At 39.2% G+C, this 24,939-nt stretch overlaps 1 protein-coding gene across 5 annotated transcripts in view; it reads right to left on the reverse strand.

Moving 5' to 3' along the window:
• Positions 1 to 1,472: 1,472 nt before the first annotated feature.
• GPBP1 (GC-rich promoter binding protein 1) overlaps positions 1,473 to 24,939 on the reverse strand; it is a 47,604-nt gene continuing 24,137 nt past the window's right edge. For 4 of the 5 annotated variants that reach the window (XM_027718312.2, XM_027718313.2, XM_027718310.2 and 1 more), the window contains exons 4-13: positions 22,722 to 22,840; positions 17,446 to 17,569; positions 16,734 to 16,960; positions 16,025 to 16,091; positions 13,559 to 13,743; positions 12,625 to 12,765; positions 11,994 to 12,155; positions 6,891 to 7,072; positions 3,487 to 3,589; positions 1,473 to 2,417 (exon numbers count right to left, since the gene is read on the reverse strand). In XM_027718312.2, the coding sequence (XP_027574113.1) occupies positions 2,259 to 2,417; positions 3,487 to 3,589; positions 6,891 to 7,072; positions 11,994 to 12,155; positions 12,625 to 12,765; positions 13,559 to 13,743; positions 16,025 to 16,091; positions 16,734 to 16,960; positions 17,446 to 17,569; positions 22,722 to 22,784 (1,413 nt within the window). In that variant the 5' untranslated portion in view covers positions 22,785 to 22,840 and the 3' untranslated portion in view covers positions 1,473 to 2,258. Of the gene's footprint in view, positions 2,418 to 3,486; positions 3,590 to 6,890; positions 7,073 to 11,993; positions 12,156 to 12,624; positions 12,766 to 13,558; positions 13,744 to 16,024; positions 16,092 to 16,733; positions 16,961 to 17,445; positions 17,594 to 22,717; positions 22,841 to 24,939 lie in introns of those variants that run through there. The other variant, XM_027718317.2, reaches the window with a different exon arrangement.

The following is a 24,939-nucleotide window of genomic DNA, read 5'->3' on the forward strand; positions in this document are numbered from 1 at the left end:
GGAAATAACAAACCTTACCCACTTCCACAATGCTGTGAAGGAAAACAGAAATAACAGAGCAGGCAGATAACCATTTAAGCTAGAGACTACACAGACCTCTGTCAGGTCTCTGAACTGGCATAACAAACCACTGTACAGGACTAGAAATTAATCCAAAACTATCAGCACACACCAGTGAAGAAGCCACACACTAGCAAAAAAGTTACAAAGGCTGTAAAGGTGTTTCATTCTACAAAGTAAAACCATGGCCCAACTCCTGTTACCTCCTCTGCTCGCAGCTCATTATAACCATTCCTTCCATTACCAGTTTCAGGATATAAACTAGCAAAAAGAAGTACCAAGTATAACTAGTATTTCTACTTTCTCTGAAGAGAACTTTCCCTCTCAGTTCCAACTTCTAAGTTTCCTAAGTCTATAAAATTATAACACAATTCTTATATAATTACATTATCTTCCCAAAGGGTTAATTACAGAAGTGACACTTGTTACTAAACTGAATAAAGAGAGGGTGAAGAGTCTACATTCCACTTTGAGAAACACCAAGGCAAAAAAGTTTTTACTTAGTATTAAAAGTAGCGCATTCACATACTACCACATAATTAGGATAGGCAGAATATCCTGTTGATAGTATGTGAAAACCAAAAAGTGAACAAACTACACCAAGGTGTCAAAGTTAGTAAAAAAAAACCTGCAAGAGGGAAAGGAGAAAGGTGTGTAGGGCACGCAGGTAGGAAAGACTTCATTACTGATATGGCAGTTTTCTCTTTAAAAAAGAAACATTTTTATCCTGTTAAATTTAGATTAGAAAATGGAGTATTTCAATGCACCATGCTAAAATTAACTACATCAACATTTTCATGCCCCTTCTAATACAAAAATTGACCTCTTGAATAGAAATATCTATTTAAATTAATAATAAATAAAAAGAGAAACATACTAACTTTGGCCTAAAATTGATGCCACCTTATAAAAAAAAGTAGTTTCCTAAAGAAATATGGCCAAAATTTCAACTTTATAAATATTTTTGCTTGCTTTAGAGTTTTAAATTGCAAATAATTTCCTATAAGAAATAGTACAATTTAAAAATATCTTGAAGGGGAATGTCTATATATATATATATAAGCTATGTTATAAACATATATGACATCACTGAGAGCAGTTGTTCTTATGAATTAATGCTACACAGCCTGTAAAACTGTGGAAAATATTTAAACAGCTAAAATAAACCAAATAAAACTATAAATAATACAATATTGGTTTTTAAATGCACAATCATAAATAAAAAGTCTGACAAAAATTAAGCAAAACAAGTGGTTATTGCACAGATATAATTCTGGTGCTATAAAAGCAAGATCTGTGATGAAAGTATTTTCACCTCACTCTGAAAGGCAGCCATTGATGCCAGAGTACATTTAATATAAATGAAAACAAAACTTAGCAGATTTAAAAACAATACCCATGATGCTAAGCACTGAGACAACACTCTGTAAATCAGTTTATTTCCCATGTAGTGGACAAATCCAGTCAGTGTAATGATTTTTCTGCATGTTGAATAGTAAAATCACACTGTTTTCCCATAAGAAATGTTTTCACTGTGAGAATAAGGGTCTTGCAATACTCTTTAAAGCTTTCAATTCAAAGGTTAATTCTAAAAATTTGGAACTGTAACATCAGGGTCCTTTGCCATTAATAACAACAACGACACTACAAGTGGCTGAAGAGCAGTTATTTGTGGAAGTAGAACAGTTCAACAGCTCAGTTAAGGAAAAGAGGTTTAGTGCACTTTGCTCATTTGAGCCAACATGCTACATTGCCCTTTTTGCGTACAAAGTGGACTCAATGATTTCCACTGTAAGAAAGAAATGAGTTGGCAAGCAAAACGCTGTGTCGAGCTGCCCTTTTTTTCTTAGACATTTTAAGACAGAAGCTTTGCAAGACATTACACAATTCTTCGCTTTTATTATTAATTGAGAAAGTCTGATTTATATCATTGTCACATTGCTAGTCAGAAATGTTTCAGTGATGAAAGTCAATGCTGGGTCAACCCAACACCTCATTCTACAACATCTGTTTACAGACAAATTATAGTGATTTTCAACACACCTAACAAAACATTCTTAGCTTCCTTCAGAGGAAAGTCCCATCATTCGTTCTCTATTGGGCATGTTATTACATAAATTAGAATTATTTTTTTTTGGATTACACATCTCCAGTCTCCATGAGGAAAAAACGGGCTTCTACAGGTGTTACATAAGTCTTCATACATCATCATCATCTGATGTATCACTGCTGCTCGTCTCAGAATCCTCATTCTCCAGAGCAGGTTTGAAAGTGTTGTTTTTCCAGGGGCTAAATTTAAAATTACAGATGAGGCCATTTTTCAAAATGCCATTTTTCCGAAGGCCATTTTTTTGTAACTGAAATGTGAAAACATTACACATTTAGAGAAAGAAAAAGCCAAACATAACAATCTGTTGCAATTCAACATTCTCTACATCTTCATTCCTGGGCTACACTGGATCCACAGCACTACCTTTTCATATACACACAAAAAAGAGAACTCCCCTGAGCACCTTTACTTCTAGGCCAGCCACCTGTATTCAAGTACTTCCAACTGTGCTAAACTCCTGCAGTCAACAAGAGTTCACCCACTTCCCACCCACCCTGCCCCAGAGATGCCTCCTCCCAAATGGTCTCTCCTGCGATGCAGTCCCCTCTCCCACAGCGCTGCAAAAAACTGTGCTAAGAAGGGCAGGATCTGCAATACGGAAGGGGCCCAGAAGATGAGCAGCAGTGAGGGATGAGTATCCCAGTCTGTCTACCTGATGTCATCAGAAAGTAAAAGACACTGAAGAGAAAGTAAACAACTGATTCTACAACAAGAAAGGAATTACTGCATTTCCACACATAATGCAGAAGGTGGGTAATAAGACAAGCATGTGTGTAACTAGACTTATGGAAACATCAAATGTTCGGGTTTAACACCACACACGATTCTCCTTTCCAGTCCTACTCACTGACCCCACCAGGTATACTCAACACTGCTAATAAAAATAAACAATTAAGAAAAAATCCAGTTTAGATTGCCCTTTCATATGTTGTTACTAATGAATTAAATGTCTCTCGATTCCCAGGAAAGAAAATGAAGATTTTGGAGTACTCAAGGAAACTGCCTTGAAAGAAGATTCTTTTTCTTTAGGCTAAGTTGAGGAGCTGGAAAGCCTGTGCAATTCTACTACTAGCAATGCTGAAACCGCTCAGAAGCACTCCCTTACCCTTCCCTTGATATTTTGTGAATAGTCCTTAGGTACAGTCAGCACTGGCACCCTGTGTTTTTAAAGCAACTTTACTTCCAAAAGCACAGGACTGAAATGATACTGGAAGAGCAACATCACAAACCATCAAAATTACTGCAGATCCTCCTGAAAGGTAGGCATTTAGGGTAGCTAACCACAAGTTTACAATGCAACATTAAGTTAGTGTTACCTGTTCACTAATGACTTGGAACTCCCTCATCTCATCCTCTGTTAGTGGGGCACATGTCTCATCATTTTCACTGTCTTCCTGCCAGCCCATCTCCTTTAACAACCTTTAAATTAAAAAGGACAGCATCAGGTAATTTACTACACACACTCATTCAACGTCTGCCTATATAAATGTCTAAAGACCTGTAATAAATGCATTGATTAATCAGTATTTTTTTAAACAAACCCTTACATAAAAGCAGGTTCCAAGCTTTGCAAAAGATACATAAAGGACACAAGTTGAGTTCTCAGGTCCCTCACAGATGACCCTGTTTTACCACTACGTGTGGTGAAAACTGTACATTCATTCCAAGGTACTTTTTCACCTGTGTCAGGTGGAAAAGTAAGAATGTATTTCCTTAGCATAACTTATAACTGTTAGTGGAGCAGCAGTGTATCCCCTTGAGAACAGTATGAAAAGATGAAGACTCACACTGAGGCAATCTACAGCTTTTCCTGGATAACAGAGCAGTCATGAAGAGCACTGGTGGTGTCCGTCAAAGGGTACCAATTCAGGATGAAATGGCCTCATATAATTTCTTTTTTATAGAACATAATAATGTCAAGAGTTGTGTCAGGCTTCCTTACAAATGAGTCTCAGCTAACAGCATATGCTGATATTTCAGCACAGGCTACAACTAAGATTCTTGGCAGGATTTTGCCAGCAATGGAGAGCAGAGTAATACCACGGTAATTTGAACAGTCTGAATTTGAATTTGAAGAGTCTGGCAAGAATACTCTTAAACAGACTAATACCCGCTATAGCAGAAGGAATTCTACCTGAAAGTCAGTGTGGTTTCAGAGCCAACAGGAGTACCACAGGCATGGTATTTGTTCTCAGACAACTGCAAGAGAAGTGTAGGGAACAGAACAAAGGTCTCTATGTAACCTTTGTTGACCTCACCAAGGCTTTTGATACTGTGAGCAGAAAAGGTCTATGGCAGATTTTGGAACATTTAGGTTGTCCCCCCAAGTTCCTCAAAATGATCATCTCACTTCATGAGGATCAGCACGGCCAAGTCAGTTATGGCAATGCACTTTCTGAGCCCTTTCTAATAACTAATGGTGTGATACAAGGCCGCATTCTCGCTCCAACCCTATTCACAATCTTTTTCAGCATGATGCTCCAAAGGGCCATGGCAGACCTCGATGATCAGGACGGTATCTACATTCGATATCATACTGATGGAAGCCTTTTCAACCTCAGGTGACTGAAGGCCCACACCAAGACCTTAAACCATCTTGTCCGGGAGCTGCTTTATGCTGATGACGTCGCCCTTGTTGCCCACACAGAAGCAGCTCTGCAGCGTTTAACATCCTGCTTTGCAGACGCTGCTGAGGTCTTTGGGCTGGAAGTCAGTTTAAAGAAAACAGAAGTTCTCTATCAACCTGCACCTCAGGAAGCCTTCCATCATCCCCATATCACCATTGGCCAATCAGAGCTCAAATCAGTCCAACAGTTTAATTACCTAGGTAGCCTCATCTCCTCGGATGGTAAGATTGATGGAGAGATAGACAACAGGTTAGCAAAGGCATATAGTGCTTTTGGAAAGCTTCATAAAAGAGTTTGGCGAAATAAACACCTGAAGAAAAGTACAAAGATCAGTGTTTACAGAGCCATAGTGCTGTCTACTCTCTTATACGGATCTGAATCATGGGTCATCTACCGCTACCACCTGCGACTCCTAGAACGCTTCCATCAGCGCTGTCTCCGTACAATCCTAAACATCCACTGGTCAGATTATGTGACCAATACATCTGTTCTAGAACAAGCAGCTATCACAAGTATTGAGGCCATGTTACTGAGAACACAGCTGCGATGGGCAGGGCACGTCTCCAGGATGAAGGACCACCGCCTCCCTAAGATCTTGCTTTATGGTGAACTTGCCACCGGCTGCCACATGAGAGGAGCCCTTAAGAGAAGATACAAGGACTCCCTGAAACAACATCTCAGCCTTGGCCATATTGATCACCATAACTGGTCTACTGTGGCCTCCAATCAGGAGGTCTGGAGACACACCATCTATAACGCTGCTGCTTCCTTTGAGAAAGCACGCAGGATCACCCTTGAGGAGAAAAGGCAACGCAGAAAGAATCGCGGCCTGCAGAATTTACCACCTAAGGAGTCTTTCTGCTGTGCCTTTTGCAACCAGACATGCCTGTCTCGTATTGGCCTTTTTAGCCACCAACGCGCTTGTAACAAACGTGGGTAGAGACCCTTCCCAAATCTTCGTTCCCGAAGCCTAGCCATGATAACTAAGATTGAATTTTGGGATGAGGGGAGGAAATGAAACAAGAAAGATTCCTCTTGTAACTAAGTTTGAGATATCCAAAGATACAATAATCAGTGTAATTTAGCTAGTACCAAAAGAGGGACAGCAGTATCTGAGCAGGAATAAGATGGTTTTACATGTGAAGATGCTGTGAAAACAGGGGCTATCTGAGGGTGAAGACACCATTACATTTAAGAACGGTGATATTAAGTTTGATTGCCGCAAAGTTTTTGGCAAAAGGATTAGCACCTTCTTTAGGCAAACCAGGCATCTGTTGACCTTAAACGTTAAGGGAGATTAAAGCTATTTCACAAAAAATAAAGAGATTTCTAAAATATATGCCAGAACGGCATTCTCATACTCATGAGGAATAAGAGGAAATGGAAGTTTCTTCTGCAGTTACTACAAAAGGGAGAGTTCTTTAGTCCAATGTACACATAGACTATCACAAAAAAGAGAAAGATCTGTCCAATTAGTCACTGCAACTCTGTAGTTGCCAAAAACCGTAAGAATCTGACAAAGCTCATGACAAGCTCATCTCCAGACTGAGTTTTTTCCAGCAGCATCATTCTCATCTCTATCAATCACTAGTGCAGCTACTTTAATAATAGAATTGTTTCAATCCTTTTTGTGAAGTTACTTGCTCACCTTCCAGTGCACTGTCTTGTGATATCACTAACAGTGTCAACCAGTCAGCCACAGAAATAATTAATTACTTTAATTATGACAACAAACTCAACAGAGCTTTACATAACATGCAGCATTTAAAGTATTATTAATACAAATGGCAATTACATACATTGTTCCTCCTAAACACATTTAGATCAAAATCAGAGAGATGAAGTCACTACACAGTTTGCCTTTTTCTTTATACAGAAATACATCAAATTTTTAGTAAAGTAACTTTATGCAAGTCTAACAGAAACAAAGTATATTCCATGTTAAACTGGTACATGTCTAAAAGATAAATCTGACATTACTCATGAAACATTTTGTGTTCTCAGTTTTCAGATTCTGACTTCTAAACTAGTAAAAATTTATGAACATGCTCACTTACCATGAAGGAACCCACTTTATATAATGAAATACATACCTATGCTCTGCCTCAAGTGAGCTTGAAAGAACATTTGCCTGAGGGAAAGTTGAAGACTGAATGATCTGTTGAGGTGTAATTGAAGCATTGCCATTCTCCTGTGGAATTTCATTTTCAAAGTTTCGGTTTATATCTCGCTCATGATGACTGTTGCTGTTACGCAAGTTAAAGGACTCATCATCCTGTTAAAAATTATACAACATTACAAAGTTTAAAAGCAAATTTCATCCACAAGTACATATCCAGAAGTGCTGCAATTTAGTGATTCCATTTAAATTAAAGGAAGTTTAAACACAGAGACTCTAAACTACTTCACGGGTAATTCTGTTCATACAGAACTAGAGTTTGCAATACCTGCATACTATGGAAATCTTACAGTATGCTACTGATCAAGTAATGTAGAAAACAACTTCCATGCTTTTTCTCAAACATCTTTCTGCAAAGTTTCAAACATACCTTAGAAGTCAAACTTGCTTAAGCTGCCTTTCATACTTACAGAAATAACGGGCTATTGTATGTTGAACTTACAAACAATGTTCCTAATTAAATACCAGAGCCATGTGTGTCAGGAAAAGTCTGAAAGCAAAAGAACTCTCAAGTTTACTTAGTGTAAGGGGCAGGTCACACCTGCAATATGGCACCCGCATTCTCTGCCATGATTTCAGAAAGACTGTATATTACTCTTCAAATTCAGACAACTTCCCCTACACACGTACACTCACCCTAGCTTCTCGGGCTGTTGTGAACAGCAAATGTAAATTACTAGCCATGAAATAGGAGTTAAAGAAAATTTATTTAGAAAGCAGACTGTTCAGGTTCAGTCAAGGATTAAAAGGTCTTCAACCTATAAACCAGAAATGTCTCTTTTTTCCTCTACTCATTCAGCAACACGTAACTTTTATTTATTAATGAGCCAAATAGCCTCAGAAGTCTTACCAACTGTAAAAGCAAAGAGTATGGTCATTATTTAGTAACACTCTTTTCAACAACAAAATCCCCAAATGGGGCATAAAACAGCATTATCCACAGCAGGACACAATCATGCAATTCAGTGAATTCTGCATTTGTAAGCAACCATACTTCAGAGTCCAGAATCAAGACCGTCATCATTTCCTTCCCACTCACAGTGTTGTCTGCTTTCAGAAATTTTAGAATGCTCAGCAAGAAATTGCTAAGAACACATATCCTAGTAAACACACATTCAGCTGTTACATCATGTGCCTGAAGAATGCACCTCATACTATCAAGAAAAATACATAAAAATATTAAATTTTTATAAATAAAAATTTTAATATATAGGGGATAATAGTTTCTTCTAAGCATGATTCAGCAGCTGAGTATGATTTGCCACATTATTTCAAAATTCTGAATCTCAGGACGGTATTTCCCAGTATCTTTTTAATCTTAAATCAAAATATTTGTCTATTTCTTGAACACATAAACAACACTACCCCCATTACCCATCTCAGGGTGCTCAGCCCCCAAAAGCGTAATGAAAAGATGCAGACCTATCTTAACTCACACAAAAAATACGTAAGTTTTACAGTCCCATTACAACAAATTTTATTTTGCCTGAAATAGGATCAGGGTCAGACAAGTCAATCTTACTTTTATGAAATGTGCACTGGCACTGTTTGGTTTTTTCATATCTTGGAATCCTATTAAACATTCCTCAAAACCACTCATTTATCTAGTTGATTTGTATTTTATGATTTGGGGTTTTTTTAATAAAAGATTTTCAACCACTCATTTACAGCAAACATGCTTATAATCACCTCTGTCATGCTTTGAGAGTCTCAAAATCCAATTCTTGAGTCCAAGCCCCCCTCCCACATCTCAGCCCAGTGTGAGATGGGTTTTCCAGACAACATACGAGACTCAAAATGGGGTGAAAGGATTATATTACAATGACTTTTCACATAAATATTACAATACATTACACACACAATCTCAACTATCTCTACCATGATAAAGCAGTATTTACCATGGATCACATCTCTTCTCTCTCCAAATAAAAGTCCAGGAGGGAAGAAGGAAGAGATCCTTTCCACTCTCAGAGCAGCAGTGTCTCTAGGGCATCAGTCTCTCTCTCTCTCTCTCTCTCTCTCTCTCTCTTCTGTGCAGCAGCTGTAGCTGGATCACGTTTTCCAAATACCCATGAAGGGGATCTCCAAGACCCTCTCGGCCCTTCGACTCCAAGCGAGGGTCTTTTTCTTCCGTGGGCTGCGTTTACCAGGACAAAGGTCGCTTCACCATGTCATATCAACAAAGTGCAGAAGCCTTCCTGACGGTCCTTATCTTCAAGGGACTCAAATTCCCTTACAGAGCTCCTGTGCTCTGATTTTCAGAGCAGCAGGGGGGCAAAGCCCGCCTCTGCATTCCTTTGGTCGTCCTGGTCCAGCTCCAGGAAGCCTGAGCTTCTCAGCTCCTCTCTGCAGTGCTGTAGCACTCCAAGACTCTTCTCAAGTAAGAGTCCATCATCCTCCTCCTCTCTAGGAAGTCTCAGAGGGGTTTGAGGAGTTTGTTTCAGTTCTTACCCAAACTCTCTCTCTCTTCAGACAACTCTTCGTCTCTCTGATTAGCTGCATGCTTGGTTTGCTGCTTCTTCAGTTCTTATCTCTTTCTGGCTCTCTGCCCCCGTTTCTCCATACACTGCTCCTGCTGCTGCTCATGGTGGAGAAGAAAAACTCCTAGCTTCTCCGCTACAGATACTTAGTCCAGTCTAACACTGTTCCAAGTCTCTCTAGCCCCCCAGCTGGGGGCTGGGGGGGGGCAGAGCCCCCATCAGGCTCCTGCCCCTTCTCCTTGTGGCTCTACAACATGGTTACTCTCCAACAACAACTACAACTACAACTACAAGTCTTCTTTTCCGGTCTGGGTGATAGGTTTATATTTTGCAAGCGCTCATTGGTTCAACCCCAGGGGAAACCACCCCCTGGGGGTTTATCATTTTATAACTTCAGGGGGAAAACTTTTTCCCCCACCACAATCTCATTCTGAATAATAAAATATTTATCTTCACTTGGACTAATGATAACTTGTTGGTGGCTAGTAACATTGACACAAATATTCTCTGGTGTCAGTCAAGCACTGCATCAATCAATTCAGATTGAAAGAAGCCTGATGAATATTATATGCAGAGATTACAGGCCTCCTTCCCACTTAGGAAGTAAAAACTGGTGCTTTATTTATGCATATATTGGGCTATTGCTCCTATGATGAGGAGCAAGAATAGAGAACTTCTGGCTCTCTAAACACTAATTAGAAAGGAAATGGTTTGAGAAGCACAACCAACTTTTTTCTGTTTTGCAGGGTAACTAACATCCAAGGTATGAAACACTGTCCTCCACAAGTCTATGGGGCCAGATGAGATCCACACAAGAGTCCTGAGGTAGCTGGCAGAAGTGCTCACTGAGCTACTTTCACTTATCACCAGTCCCAGATAACCAGAGGTGCCAGCTGACTGGAGGCTGGAAAACATGACACCTATCTGCAAGAAGGGTTTGGAAGGAGATTCTGGGGAACCATGGGTCTGTCACTCTGACCTTGGTACCAGGGAAGGTCATGGATCAGATCAGTGTGAGTGTTGTTATGTGGCACACACAGGACAACCAGAGGACAAAGCCCAGTCAGCGTTGTCCTGCTTGACCAACCTGATACTCTCCTATGATCAGGTGTCTTGCTTAGTGGATGAAGAAGAGACTGTGGATGTTGTCTGCTTGGATTTTAATAAAGCTTTTGACATGGTTTCCCACAGCATTCTCCTAGAGAAGCTGGCAGTCCACAGCTTGGGAGAGGTGCACTCTTGTCTTGGTGGCCGGGCCCAGAGAGTGGAGGTGCATGGAGTTACACCCAGCCAGCAGCCAGTCACCAGTAGGGTTCTCCAGCACTCAGTCTTGGGGCCAGTCCTGTTTAAAGTCTTTAGTAAGGATCTGGACAAAGGAACTGAGTGCACTGTCAATTTGCAGATGACATCAAGTTGGGTGGGAGTATCAATCTGCTGAAGGGTAGGAAGGTTCTGCAGGTACAAGGTTCAACAAGGCCAAGTGTCAAGTCCAGACCTTGGGTCACAACAACCTCAGGCAGTGGGGCAGAATGGCTGGAAAACTACCCAGTGAAAAAGGACCTGGGGGTGCTGGTCAACAGTGGCTGAACATGATCCAGCAGCGTGACCAGGTGGCCAAGAAGGCCAACAGCATCCTGGCTTGGATCAGCAATAGTGTGGCCAGCAGGATCAGGGCAGTGATTGTCCCCCTGACTGGCCACTGGTGAGGCCACACCTTGAGTCCTGTATCCAGTTCTGGGGCCGTCACTATAAGACAGACATTGAGGTGCTGGAGCAAGTCTAGAGAAGGGAAGCAGAGCTGGGGAAGGGCCAGAGCACAAGTCTTATAAGGAGTGGTTGAGGGAGCTGGAGTTGTTTATCCTGGAGAAAAGAAGGTTCAGAGGTGACCTTATCACTCTACAACTACCTGAAGGGAGATTGTGGCAAGGCCAAAGTCAGCCTCTTTTTCCAAGTAATGCACAATAGGACAAGAGGAAATGGCCTGAAGTTGTGTGGCTTCTGTGTCAACAGAGGTTCAGGTTGGGCATGAGGAAGAATTTTTTTCACAGGAAGCGTTGTCAAACATTGGAACTGGCTGCCCAGGGAAGTGGATGAGTCACCATCCCTGGACGTATTTAAAAGACATATAAATGTGGCACCTGGGGACACGGTGTACTGGTGGACTTGGCAGAGCTGGGTTAATGGTTGGGCTCAATGATCTTAAAAGTCTTTTTCAACATAAATGAATCTATGATTAGGTTAGTTTGCTAAGCTTAATTTATTCTTTTTATTGTTGCTAAAGACACACACAAAGACACACACGAAGACACACACAAGTACGTAAGTCATTAACATGCATTAACAGTTACTGCAGAAAGATAAAATGAAACTACTAAGCAGCACTGGAGGAAGATTAAATCCATCAAAATATAATTCCCTTCTCTCATTTACAGATCCAAGACCACAACTTAGGAGCTGCTTACAACAAAATAAAAAGTAGTTGACGGTTCATCTGAAAACTACTATGGCTGGATCTACAATAGGCCTAACAAAACTACCTTCTGCACATCATGATTCTCATCTTCACGTTCCTCTTTCATTCTATCTCGTTTCAATGCCTTCAGAAATTCACTCTTCTTATCACTTCGCATTCTTGTCAATTTTGTTAAACGAGGCTGACCAGATTTGTCAATAGGGGATGAAGAATTTGACCGATTACACTAATGTAGGAAGTCAGAAAAAGAAAGAATGTTAGAATTTATTCATTTAGAAAACTTTTAGAACCAAAAACAAAGGCACCTGTAGTTTCAGGTTTCACATATATTCACAGTCAAAAGCAGAAGGGAGATTTGTATTTTGGTATACATAGTTTGTACATGTAAACCTCGAGATGCAAGTTTATGAAGCACTGCTAATGAATAGTGGACCTTCTGACCATGTGATATCATGCAGTTTTGAAATTTAAACCTAGCAGGTTATACTTCCTAAGGCAGGGGGGCTATTCCAAATTAAAACCACAAAGGAAACTGTGCAGTACTTAAAGGCCAGTGATGTGTCTTCCATCTTTCTCACACATTAACTTTCAAAAAAACATATTTAATATAATTCTGCATAAAACTTACTGACCACCCTAATATAGCCAAATTAAATGTTTTATAGATTTGATGAGAACTAAAGATATTGCTTTACCTCTTTCACTGAATTTTGTGTTACAGCAAATGCCTTGAGAGTTGATTTGAAAGGACTGAAACTGCCAACACCATATGCAGATTCGGGAGGAAACACATTCCCAAGTTTATTTTCTTTTGCTTGGCTTTTCCACTGTGTGTGCTAAACAGAAATATAAACAGAAATTTAAAGAGTCATTCACCACAAAAGAATTCTTTTCAGGAATCTTCAGAAAAATGATTAAGCACAAATCATAACTACAACCTAAATGTAGTGCAAACATCTGTTTTCTTCTGCAAAAGAGGGTTTTATGAGCAATTCATCTGCTCACAAATACTGTTTACATAAAGACTAAAATTTCAAAACAATTAAGATCTTCACATTTGAGGTATTAAAAATGAAAATATAAGTCTTCAACAGCTGAAAGTATTCCTTTTAAATCCAGAATGTTAGATATAAGAACTAGTCCATCATATGCTCTTAAGAGCACAGAAAAATTCCTGAAACAAAAAATTACAGATGAACATGGAAATTTGCAATTGGAAAGAGACCAGAATGACACTGATAGGTTACCCACATCATCTCTGCCTGTAACTGAGATAAATTCTGAAGGTATTACTATGCTGACTATACCTCTCCACTAGGTATCTCTTTTTTTTTCTGTTACAATCATATATACAAAAGGCACTGTTATTCTGTTAGTTAAAAACATCATTTTAACTCTCACTTGTACAGCTCCTGCACTTCTCAAAAAGGGTGAGAAAAAAAAGAGGGATCCAATTACAGTATAGTTTAAAAAGGAGAAAAAGTTGTTTCTATTCACTTTCAGAGTGTGCTGCACTTAGCAAGAATTGAAAGCATGATAATCTAGGAACAGAGAGGAAGTAAGCATATTCAGACTTACAGCATGATTTTTCTCAGCATGTTTTTAATGCCACCAGCATCCAATACTCACCTTTGCAGGTGGAGTGACAGGCTTGGGGACTAATCCTCTATAAACACTTGTGCCACTTCCATTCCTCACTAGCTGTGAATGAAGATTTCCCACTGCTGGGAATCCAGATATACGCAGTTCTTTCGTATTACCCTTTTTAATGACCAGCATTCTCTGAGACCTAGATTTAGGATTCAAAGGATACTCTGGAAAAAAAGAAAAAAGACGTGTGTGTGTATGTGCATGTGTATACAGTCTTTCTAGTTTCTAGTTCGTAAGGTACTGGACAGTCCTATGGTTCAGAGCAAACAGGTATAAATCAGAAACTTAATTCAGTATTAGTTCCAAAAAGAATACATTGTACAAACCTGGACAAACACAAGTTCTGTTTCATTTTCTACAACCATTATTTGTAAAATATTACATTTGGCAATGCAGGAACTGCACTTTTTGAAAGTCAAGATATTCTTCAAAGAAGCTAGATACACAGTTCTACAGAATCCTACACAGCAATTCTAAAATCAAGTTGTTGATACTTACCCAAACTTCAAAAGAGATTCTGGCTTTCGTATTCCCCCTAAGGTTTCTAAAAGAATAACTACTTACATATTTATTAACAGGTCACTTTAGAGCCAAATGCTCCACATGGAGGCTCTCTAAAACATGAGACAAGATGGGCACTACTCCAGACCATGTCAATGACTAGTTTCTCTAGCTTCATGCCTTAGATGGGTATAACAGCACATCTGAAGGTTACAACATTTCCATGTTCAATGGAGCACTAATCAGGGGACATACAGTCACCTGTCATACTAGAGAAACTGACATTTAGCATTTTTCAGGAACACCCATTAAAAAGAGTTCTAAAGTTTTCAAAAAGTGAAAAAAATACATGCATTCCAGTGCTTTGTTAAGAGCCTTTTCCAAGATTATCACCTCTCCCTGCAAGCAACTCTATCTCACAGGCAGGGTTACTATATCCCTCATTTAAAAAAGAACCCCTTATCTTAAAAGTGCATGTGACTTCAGCTTTGTTTAGCAGGTAGTTGTTACAGAACACTTGTCATAAGTGTTCGCTTCACTCTCATTAAACTTCATGACAAGACTTTTCACAGTACTTGCATGCTGCCATCACATACACAAATGGTAAAATGGAATCTAATAGAACCATAGATTTTTAGCAGGTACTAGAAGGGATTGTAACATTCCTCTGTCCCGAATATTGTTTCCTTTAAAAGGGAATAACAGCAGACTTAATTCCAGTTTTTCAGTTACAAAACAAGGTTTTCAATAGCAGAGCTGAAAAGCTGTAACAAGCCACTGCATAATAGTAGCTTGCAAGTTGGACTAGACGAGCCCTGAAGGTCCCTTCCAAACCAAACCATTCGATGATTCTTTGTGGCTAACAGAACTCTTCTTTCCTTCGCTTGTGAAGAGTGATGTCCAAAAAGCCTGGAAAGCTTGCCTTCTCTCAAGTTTCTACATATTTTTTCCCAACTTGGTTAGGAAAGAATTTAGTTATCAGTGGTCTTTCATTGAAAGATATTGATTTTCACATGAAAGCTGCTAAACACACAAATCCAGAAAGCTGTTCAATTGTTTAGGATCCTGCAAAGGTACATAGCAATTAGGTATTTATATTGAGGGGTTGGCCTACATCTAATGTTACTTAACAGTGTAAAACATACTGGGAAAGTATGATAACAAGAATCAGCAAGTTAAAATACCATTTAAAATCTCAGTATTAGTAACAGTTTAAGGAATAGCCTTTATGTTTAATTAAAAGTATTTTTTTAAATAAAGAGAAGTGTTTTTATTTTAAGTACATTTATTACTTTAAAACCCCCACAATCTAAACACCTTCTTAAGGGTAAACAACTGACTACATAGAGCCCATAGAACTGTAAAGTGATAGACAAATGTGCTCAAACAGAGATGAGAAAACAATTCTAGACTACAGTTCTGTCCAGTGCCTATCCTCAGGACTGGATTTGTTACAAATAATTCATAAACACAACCAACAACATTTGCTTCCAGAAAGAGACCTTAAATCTCGGCAAGCTAATCTACCCTTCAAACCTTCCCAGGTTTCTCTCCAAACTCTTCCAACACGTCTAATCATGCAGAAGCATTCTTTTACAAAGCCTTCAACTAACAATCACATCGCTAGTTTAGGTGACCCACCTTCACTGCATTTCTTCTTGAAAATAAAGATAGATGTCCATATGAATTCTTAACATCTTTACAAAAAGATGTATATTTGTTCTAGGAAAGAATCCTAGTTGTGGCTGCCTCTACAGACCAACTGACTGATATTCAACTAGAAGTGTTACCTCTTTCACAAAAAGATACCTACATTGTAAAAATATTAGTTTTCTCAATTTCAAATGCTACCTCTATAATTCTAAAAAAAGGCCTGTGTTTCAAAATAAAACTGCTCCAGATCTCCATTACCTTTTTGCACTTAAAAACATCAAAAATACTCACCCCACACACCTGCAGCTAAAGATTTAATCTGGTTTGGTTCCTTCTCATATTCAGGGTTTAAAGATGGCTGAAAGAAAGTTTTATCATTGTTAAAAAAATAAGTCTTGAATTCTGGGATGAATGAAATACAGAATCAGGGTAACATCAGCAGTATGACCTCTGCTGACAAAGATGTTTAAATGGAGACAGACTAGACACATCACTCTGTGATCCAAACAGGTCAGTGCTCGCTCATTTCTCTTCTCCAACCAAACACCTCAAGCAGCAGCCAATATCATTACACGAACTGCCCAGAGAAAGCAAAAACCAATGTATATTTCTTCAAAGAGAAAGAGCACCCCCTCCCTTACATCCTACATTCTAGGTTGAAGCATGGGATCCCAAAAGGCCATTGGCATAAAGATCACTTTGTTACTACTTCAGATTTCCAGTAAGGTAACTGTGTAGGATTTAATACGTACACATACCACAGTAAACTGGAATTCAACTGTAGTTTCACGTAAATACACAAGTAATAATAATGATAAAAACTGGATACAAAATGAGAAACATGTTAGTGGAAAAATGACTAACACCCTCTTACCAGGGAAAGGGTGATCCCTTATATGATGATCTGAAATCAGTCATATTCATGATGTAGATTGTAATGGGCAAAATGGTAATTGCAGAGAAAATGTAACCTTGTTTATCATAACTACAATTAACTTACAAAATCCTCAGCCTCAAACTGGTTGGGTACTTCTTTGTCTTCCTTTTTGCGGGTTTCATTATCAGGTACACCGATACTGTCATGAAGTCCTTGCCCTTTTCCACAATGGAAAGCGCTGGTACGAGTACAGGAACTTCCGCCATGGTATCCCCCACGATGGTTTATATTTTCTGGACCATTTCTGACTTGGGAACGCCAATCACTCCTCTCTTTTCTCCCAAAATGCCCTTAGATATTTAAATTTTAAAGACATGTAATTACAAACAATTTTATAAGAACTTTCTACTTTTGCATAATTGTTAAAGAAGCTAAGTCAGCAGCTCTATATTCTGGGATATGATAGCATAATAAACAAGTTTTCATTGACATAAACAGCAGGGAAGAATTTACAAAACAGTACCAGAGAAAGAGGATAGTCAGCCAACATTAAGACAATTCAACCTCGTTTTTTGGCTGCTCATTTAAATGCTGTTGGCTAGTGTACTAACTCAAAGTTCTTACTCTTCTCAAGAGCGAGATACAACTGGAGTCACATTACTTTAACCAACCCTTAGTGCTCACATCCTCTCCCAGAAGATCTGTCTTTCCGTTAGCGCTATTTTAGCGCAGAAAAAGAATTTAGCATAGATGAGCTATCATTATCAGACTTCTTTTCTGACTAGAGTGCTACAAAGCAGTGACAAACGTATTCACAACATTCCGCAAATTATACCTCCATTAGGCTGCCCAATGTTAGGATCAAACCCCTCCGAAGAGTTGTGTCGTCTGCGATTTGCCTCATAACGATTCTCTGTCCATGAAAAATTTTCAGAATGTTTCTCAAAATTCAGCGATGACTGTAAAGGAGCACAAGTGGCAGACTTGAGATCTGCTTAATAGCATAACTGAATCATGAGAGCTGGAACATGCACATTGTTCACAGTACATACAATCAATTTTTTGAGGAACTTTGAATGACAAACAATGCAGCAGTCTTTGAGTATGCACATGTTCAGAGCTATGTTGCCATCTCTCATGCTGGCAAAGTGGAAGCTGTATCCTCTGCTCAGGACACTGAAACAGCACTGAGGACTACGCTTGTGACAGAAGGTAAAAACCCTAAGTCTCTATTTTGTTTTGACAGCAGAACAAAGCACAAATGACGTGTGTTGTAGCAGAGGAAAAAAATAAGAGAAAAGGTAAAAAACGACAGAGGATCACAGTTTGAAAGGCATGAAAAGTCTGACATCTCAATTTGGATTTTCAGAGACCACACATGTGCACTCCATAGAAAGCAAGGTGTCACTTCCACCAGAAGCAGCTGTATCCAAATAAGCCAAATTAATTAGTCTTGTCATTATAACTTAATGTGGCAAATACAGCAGTTATGAAGTACAAATAAAACCTAGAGGGAAAAGTGTACAAATTCACAAAGATACTTAAAATTTTCAGCTTATAAATAGGCATATAAGAATTTTTTTTAAAAATTAATCTTTAATGTATCAGTAGGAGGACTTTATAAACTAAAACCTTATTTTGAGGAATGGCACTCAGAAATCAAACCACATCCAAACTAGAATTCATAACTAAAGAGATTAAACAAAAAAACATCTTGTCTTACACAACCCATTTTCCTTATAACTTCTGTCTGGGTGTACCTTTTTAACACTCCACCATTTCTTTTGCTGCTACATGTTGAAAATTCAAAACTAACCTCATTCTGCAGAAGTAATGCTGATCCCTACTGCTTTCCACAGATATTCACCAGTGACAGACAGCAGAGGGCTGTGCTACACAGCACCTCCCTCACGCATAGCCACCTTTGATGCAGAGGAACTAAAGCCCCCTTCCCTCCCAGCAGACTTACTGTGCTGCACACATACAAGAGATCCAGCACCTCCCAGGGCCACAAGAGGTACAAATACACAAAAGCACTGCTGGGTGGAAATATGCTTATTGACAAAAAACTCAACAAGAGTTGGCAGTGTGCACTCACAGCCCAGAAAACCAGTGAAATCCTGGGCTGCATCAAAAGCAGTATGGCCAGCAGGTCAAGGGAGGTGATTCAACCCCTCTACTCTGCTCTCATGAGGCCCCACCCTGGAGTACTACTTCCAGCTCTGGGGTCCCCAGCATGCTAAGGACATGGAACTGTTGGAGCGAGTCCAGAGGAGGTCCACAAAGTTGATAAGGGGACTGGAGCACCTCCCTTATGAAGACAGGCTGAGAAGTTGGGGCTGTTCAGCCTGGAGAAGAGAAGGTTGTGTGAAGACCTCATTGCACCTTCCAGTATCTGAAGAGGGCCTACAGGGAAGCTGGAGAGGGACTCTTCGACAGGAACTGTAGTGACAGGACAAGGGAGAATGGCTTCAAACTGAAAAAGAGTAGGTTTAGATTAAGTATTAGGAAGAAATTCTTTGCTATGAGGATAGTGAGGGACCGAACAAGGTTGTCCAGAGAAGTTGTGGACGCCCCACTCCTGACAGTGTTCAAGGTCAGGTTGGATGGGGCTTTGAGCAACCTGGTCCAGTGGAAGGTGTCCCTGCCCCTGGCAGAGGGCTTGAACTAGATGATCTTTAAGGTCCCTTCCAACCCAAATCACTCTATGATTCCAGGGAGTATCGACTTTGCCGCACCCAAAGTACCAACTCCGCTGCCTGAAGCTCACTCCCTCTCCTCAGCAACATTCAGGAGAAAAGGTACAACAGTAATGGTGAAAATGAAAGCTCCAAGTTTATTTCAACAGTTATTACCCAGTAACATCTAATCAAGCTATATTAGTATTAAAAGTACTCCACTGATCAAAGTGAGCAGGAAAAAAAAACACACAAAAAAGGAAATCACAGTAATAGGCTTCACCACTTTGGAAAACATTGAAGAAAATTATTTCCTTCTTCCCATCTCTCCCACAGAGACAATCACACACAAAAAAAAACATATCCAAATTCTACTGATAATGCCCCTGCAGAGCTCAAGGTGTTGTTCAAAATTCACTTCTTAAAATTTAAACTCAAATAAGCAGATATGTTGAAAACTCAAAGCATGTATTTCCAAATGGAACAGAATTCAAATGTAAAGGGACTGCCCGCTCAATTTGAGACCTGAGAAGTGAATTACTTGACAAACTTGGAGAAAGAACAGAAAACTGCAAGAAACTATCAAAATATTTAAGTACTTCAAAAATTATCAAATTAATCTAAATATTTAAGTAAAAAATAAACAGATTTTGAATAAGCTGCCAAAAATTTCAGAAAGTTCCAGATCTGCCAATCATAGGTGAAATTTTAGAAGATAGCTTCATGTGTACATTTACATAAAACAACAATCTAATACTGCCTTTGGAGTTTAATTTTCGTTTTTTCATAGTACCTTCAAGGAACAATCAACATTTTCACAAAGTATAACTGACAGCATTTTATAGACAGTGTTCAAGTTGTATATGATACAATAAATCTGAAGTCTCTAAAATGTGTGCAAAGATCATGCAGTTTCCGTTTTCCCCACACGATGGAGGTACCAGGCTAGGAAGCCTCTTGTGGCAGAGATAACAGTAAGCTTTGTAATCAAAAGAAATCTGATGGTAATTTCTGGAAGTTGAGAAACTGTCTGACTTGGTTCAGCCAGCCAAGAAAAAGGAAAAGAAGGAGCACAGATTTTTAGAAGCATAAAAAGTCTTACTGCTTAACAAGAAGTAAAAGTGAACTTGCAAAAATGGAGTTTATTTGTCTGCAATCTCCTCATACACTCTTTAGAGCAATTCTTTCTTCAAAGTTTTGTCCATATCCCAAAATGGCTTCACTCTTCACAACACCTTCCAATTTTCACCTGCCCATCTGCAATAGTGCACCGACACAAATACAGTAGTACCACACCCAAACAAAACCTGCTGACTGATGGGTACCCACCTATCTAAGTGGATTTTGCTCTGTCAGCAAAGAGATGACAGAAAAGCTTGCTGTTAAGAGGCAATCAGCAGCAATACATAGGATGGATTTCAGTCAAGCTGTAATCTGTATTGTCACATTAGAAAGCTCCTTCACAATCACAGCTTCCTGGCATTGAGTTTTTATAAGCTAGCCTTAAGCTATGTAAGGAAAAAAGTCTCAGGTACCAAGGATTGAGGAGGGAAACCAAGCTTCTGTAGGTACAATTCCTGAAAATGCTTCTTCAGGAAAATAAAAATTGATTGAGAAGAGTTCACTTTCTCCTTCTCAAGTTTAAATGTTGTTGATATCATAGGTTGCCCCAGCTCTATTCTGCATGTAATATGAGACACCTTGCCTTCCTCAACCCTTGCCTTCCTCAACCCACCCTTCCTCTTCATTCTTCTTATCTGCTCTTCTGCTTTGTTGACACAGAAAATAAATCTATTTTAGGAAATGGAGCAGAGAGGGGGCCACAACATTTGAGACCTGTCTTGTAGAGAGCAATGACAAGTCTTATTCTGTAAACTAAGAACTACTACATATAAGAACAAACTGTCAAGTGCTTATTATCCAAATGTGCTGTATATCACAGAATGTTGACCACTGAGGAGGGAGTTAATGCAGGGAAATAAGGTGCATTCCCAACAATGACACACAAAAACTACAACTGAGTAAGCATACAGTATGGAGTTTTTGGAAGAGAAGGAAGTTCAACTAAACTCCTTTAGGCAAAGAATCACGAAAGAGAACAGGATCCGCAACATATACTTGTAATGTAATTTCACACAATTCAGGAATGAGGTGACAAATATAACCAATAACTCGGATATATGCTAGTGGTACTGGAGTAGTTCTGAACATTACTTTTATCCTGCGATATTGACACATATCAACATTTACAACACATTAAATTGAAAAAATCGGATCAAAAGAGTTGTAAGCATCAGAAATTATGTAGAATGAAAACAGACTCCATGAACCACCATGGAAGAGATATGCCTGATGTTCCCAGAAAAGCAACTGAGTTGCTAATAGATTATCCTAAACTAAGCATCTAGCCAGGTCAGAGTAGAAGCGCATAAAGAGAGCAAAAGAAATAAGGACATTAAACAACTTGATTAAAAAAAATGCACGGGTGTTAAGTGTGTGTAGACATACATAAGCAAAGCATTAGGAACACAGCTAATGCTGCCAGCTATCTGTGAATTTAACAACACCATAAGCCTATTGCCATAAATTTTTCAAGCCTAAGCACTTTTCATGGACATGAAAGACTGCATGAAACTTCATATAAATACATTAAAGAAAGGCAAACCCATTCTCATAGCTGAAGATACAGATATTGCATTCAAGAGATTATAATGAAGACAGGTCTACAACTAGGGAAACAGATGACAAGAGTTTTAATACCCAGTGCTGACTCTGCTTCTGCATTTGCACGAATTAAAAAAGAGTAGAAAGACAGGTCAGGAAAAAAGAAACATTCCCAGGACAGACATACTCAAGATTTCCTAGAATATATACAAATCCTAGCAATTTGGAGGTTGTTATCTCCTGTTTCCAAATTAACTGTCCCATTATATAAAGTAATAGTAGTTCAGATGAAACAACCAGAGTGAAGATGCACAACAGTTTGAAAGGGTCACACTCCATCAGTAGCAACAAGCATCCCACCATGCAGAGCCACTTCAGATAATATAAAAAAAAACATTTTTTTTAATCACTTGGATGACAGAATAACAGTTCTGCAAAATTTATAGGACACACAGAAAAGTCAGAAGCAAGAATATCAAGTACATGCCTCTGCCTTGGTACTTCTAGCAAAGAATACAGTAATCACTTTAAACTCCTGATGAAGGCAATCTTAAGCCAACCACAGCTCTGACAAGGCCAGGCATGTGCTTCTATCCACAAACTCAGCTGCTCAAGCAAAGAACTCTATGATACAACTACTTAAATCACGACAGCAAAACTTGCCAGATATCATCTATCACCACCCTTTTCATGAAGAGGTTTTTACTGTGAATGAGGTTACGACATTTACTTCCCAAATAATGGGAGTGCCTGTTCAAAAGAAACATACCTTTGTTGATGATGGTGGAGTAGGAAAATTAAGCCAGGCTGGAGCAAAGTCATGCTGCGCCATTTAGGTCCAGTCTCATTGAATCAATGGAAAAAGGCTTAGCACCTCATGGCAAGTCCCTGCAAACAGAAGAACAAGAAATGGAGTACTTACAGATGTTACAAGAGGAGTAAACTTCTTGTGCTTTGATCTGTATTTCCCTTCTGTTTTCCAGTATTATTTTCTCACACAGATATGGTTTAGAATCTAACTACCCTCGTCTCATTTATAGTATCACATTTGTGCTTTTATTACTAAAGTGTCACACAAATCAAATATATCGCAGGAATCAGGAAAATACAAAGGTAACATTCCTTTCTTTATTTCCTCTTATAAATTGGATGAAGTTTCTTGTGTAAGGTCTGACCCAGAACGCTATGGCAAAATTAGCTTGTTACAATACTTCCTGGTAATATCTAGAATGGCTTTCAGGAGCTATTTCTTCAGCTTCCTAGAAGCTGATTTTTTAATTAGTCCCTAAAAGTTAGTTTCAGAGGCCATATTAAAGTTCCTTGTGAAAAAACTAGATGTTTGGGACAACCACAAACCCCTCATTGTCTCTAGATTCAATGGAAACAGAGTCTACATATGCAAAGTGTCAAAATCCAGTAAAATTCTCCCGTTTGAAAATGGGCAAGAGAAAGTAATGGCTTAAGATTAAAACTCAAGAATACTTTTTCTACCCCACACTCTTCCCACAGATAAGAAAACATTTCTTAATAAGCAAGAGAATGTAAGGTAATATGAACTCTATTACCCAAAGCTGAACGATAGCACAGACAGGAAAGAAGTGGATGAAACACTGCCTGAATTATGTGAGGGTAATTGAATCATGCTCTGCAGCTAGTCATTGCAAAATGATCAATGATTCAAAAATACTTTAAGTATGATACACACTATTAGAACTTCATATGAATTTGTGAAAACATAGTAAGCACCCACACACATTTCACATGAAGATCCAAATAAATGTGAGTGCAAATCTATTAGTCAGAAAGCACAGATGTAGTTCACTTTAATCTAAGGCTGCTGTAATGTGAGTAAGAGCTGTGGAATCTGGTATACAGTAACCCATAATTATTGTCGTAGTTATGGCCTGAACTAGGCTATTGCAGATTTCCAGGGACAGATAAGAATGTTCCAGCTTCTAACAGATTTGTTAGACTTTACTTAGTGTTAAACTGCACTTAGTTGAGCATCTTTTTGATGACACGAGCTCATATTTAGGTTTTTAGGTACCTCCAATACCAGAGTTAAACTTTAAGGTAAGACAGACCATTACTGTCATTAAATAGAGAAGACAAGGTTATAAAGGTATGTCTCATCCAAATAACTCACTATAAATTACTCTGCTGAAGTCATCTAACAGTCACTTCAAAACTAATCTCACCAAAAAATCCAGAGAAATTTTCTAAATATTCCAGTTACGTCGAACTAGTGAAAAACAAATGAAGAAAGTTCTGGAGTCAATGAACCATCACAGAAGTGGCTCCTCTTTCTCACAGGAATCACGTCCACTTTTACTGATATATCCTACTCAGCAATAGTATAGAAAACAGATGAAGCAATTAACAAATCTGAGCAAATCATAGAATCATAGAATCGATTGGGTTGGAAAAGACCTCCGAGATCATCGAGTCCAACCCTTGGTCCAAATCCAGTCCATTTACTAGATCATGGCACTCAGTGCCACGTCCAATCTGCGTTTAAAAATCTCCAGGGATGGTGAATCCACCACCTCTCTGGGCAGCCCATTCCAATGCCTGATTACTCTCTCTGTAAAGAATTTTCTCCTGATATCCAACTTAAATTTCCCCTGGCGGAGCTTAAGCCCGTGCCCCCTTGTCCTATTGCTGAGTGCCTGAGAGAAGAGACCCCCCCCACCTGGCTAGAACTTCCCTTCAGGTAGTTATAGACGGTGATGAGGTCACCTCTGAGCCTCCTCTTCTCCAGGCTAAACAACCCCAGCTCCCTCAGCCTCTCCCCATAGGACTTATGCTCCAGTCCCTTCACCAGCCTTGTTGCTCTTCTCTGGACCCGCTCCAGCACCTCAATATCCTTTCTGAACTGAGGGGCCCAGAACTGAACACAATACTCAAGGTGTGGCCTCACCAACGCAGAGTACAGGGGAAGGATCACTTCCCTGGTCCTGCTGGCCACGCTATTTTTGATACAGGAC

Source organism: Pipra filicauda, unplaced genomic scaffold (genome assembly GCF_003945595.2).
Source record: "Pipra filicauda isolate LSUMZ 115617 unplaced genomic scaffold, ASM394559v2 scaffold637_size195860_pilon, whole genome shotgun sequence".
Classification (NCBI taxonomy): domain Eukaryota; kingdom Metazoa; phylum Chordata; class Aves; order Passeriformes; family Pipridae; genus Pipra; species Pipra filicauda.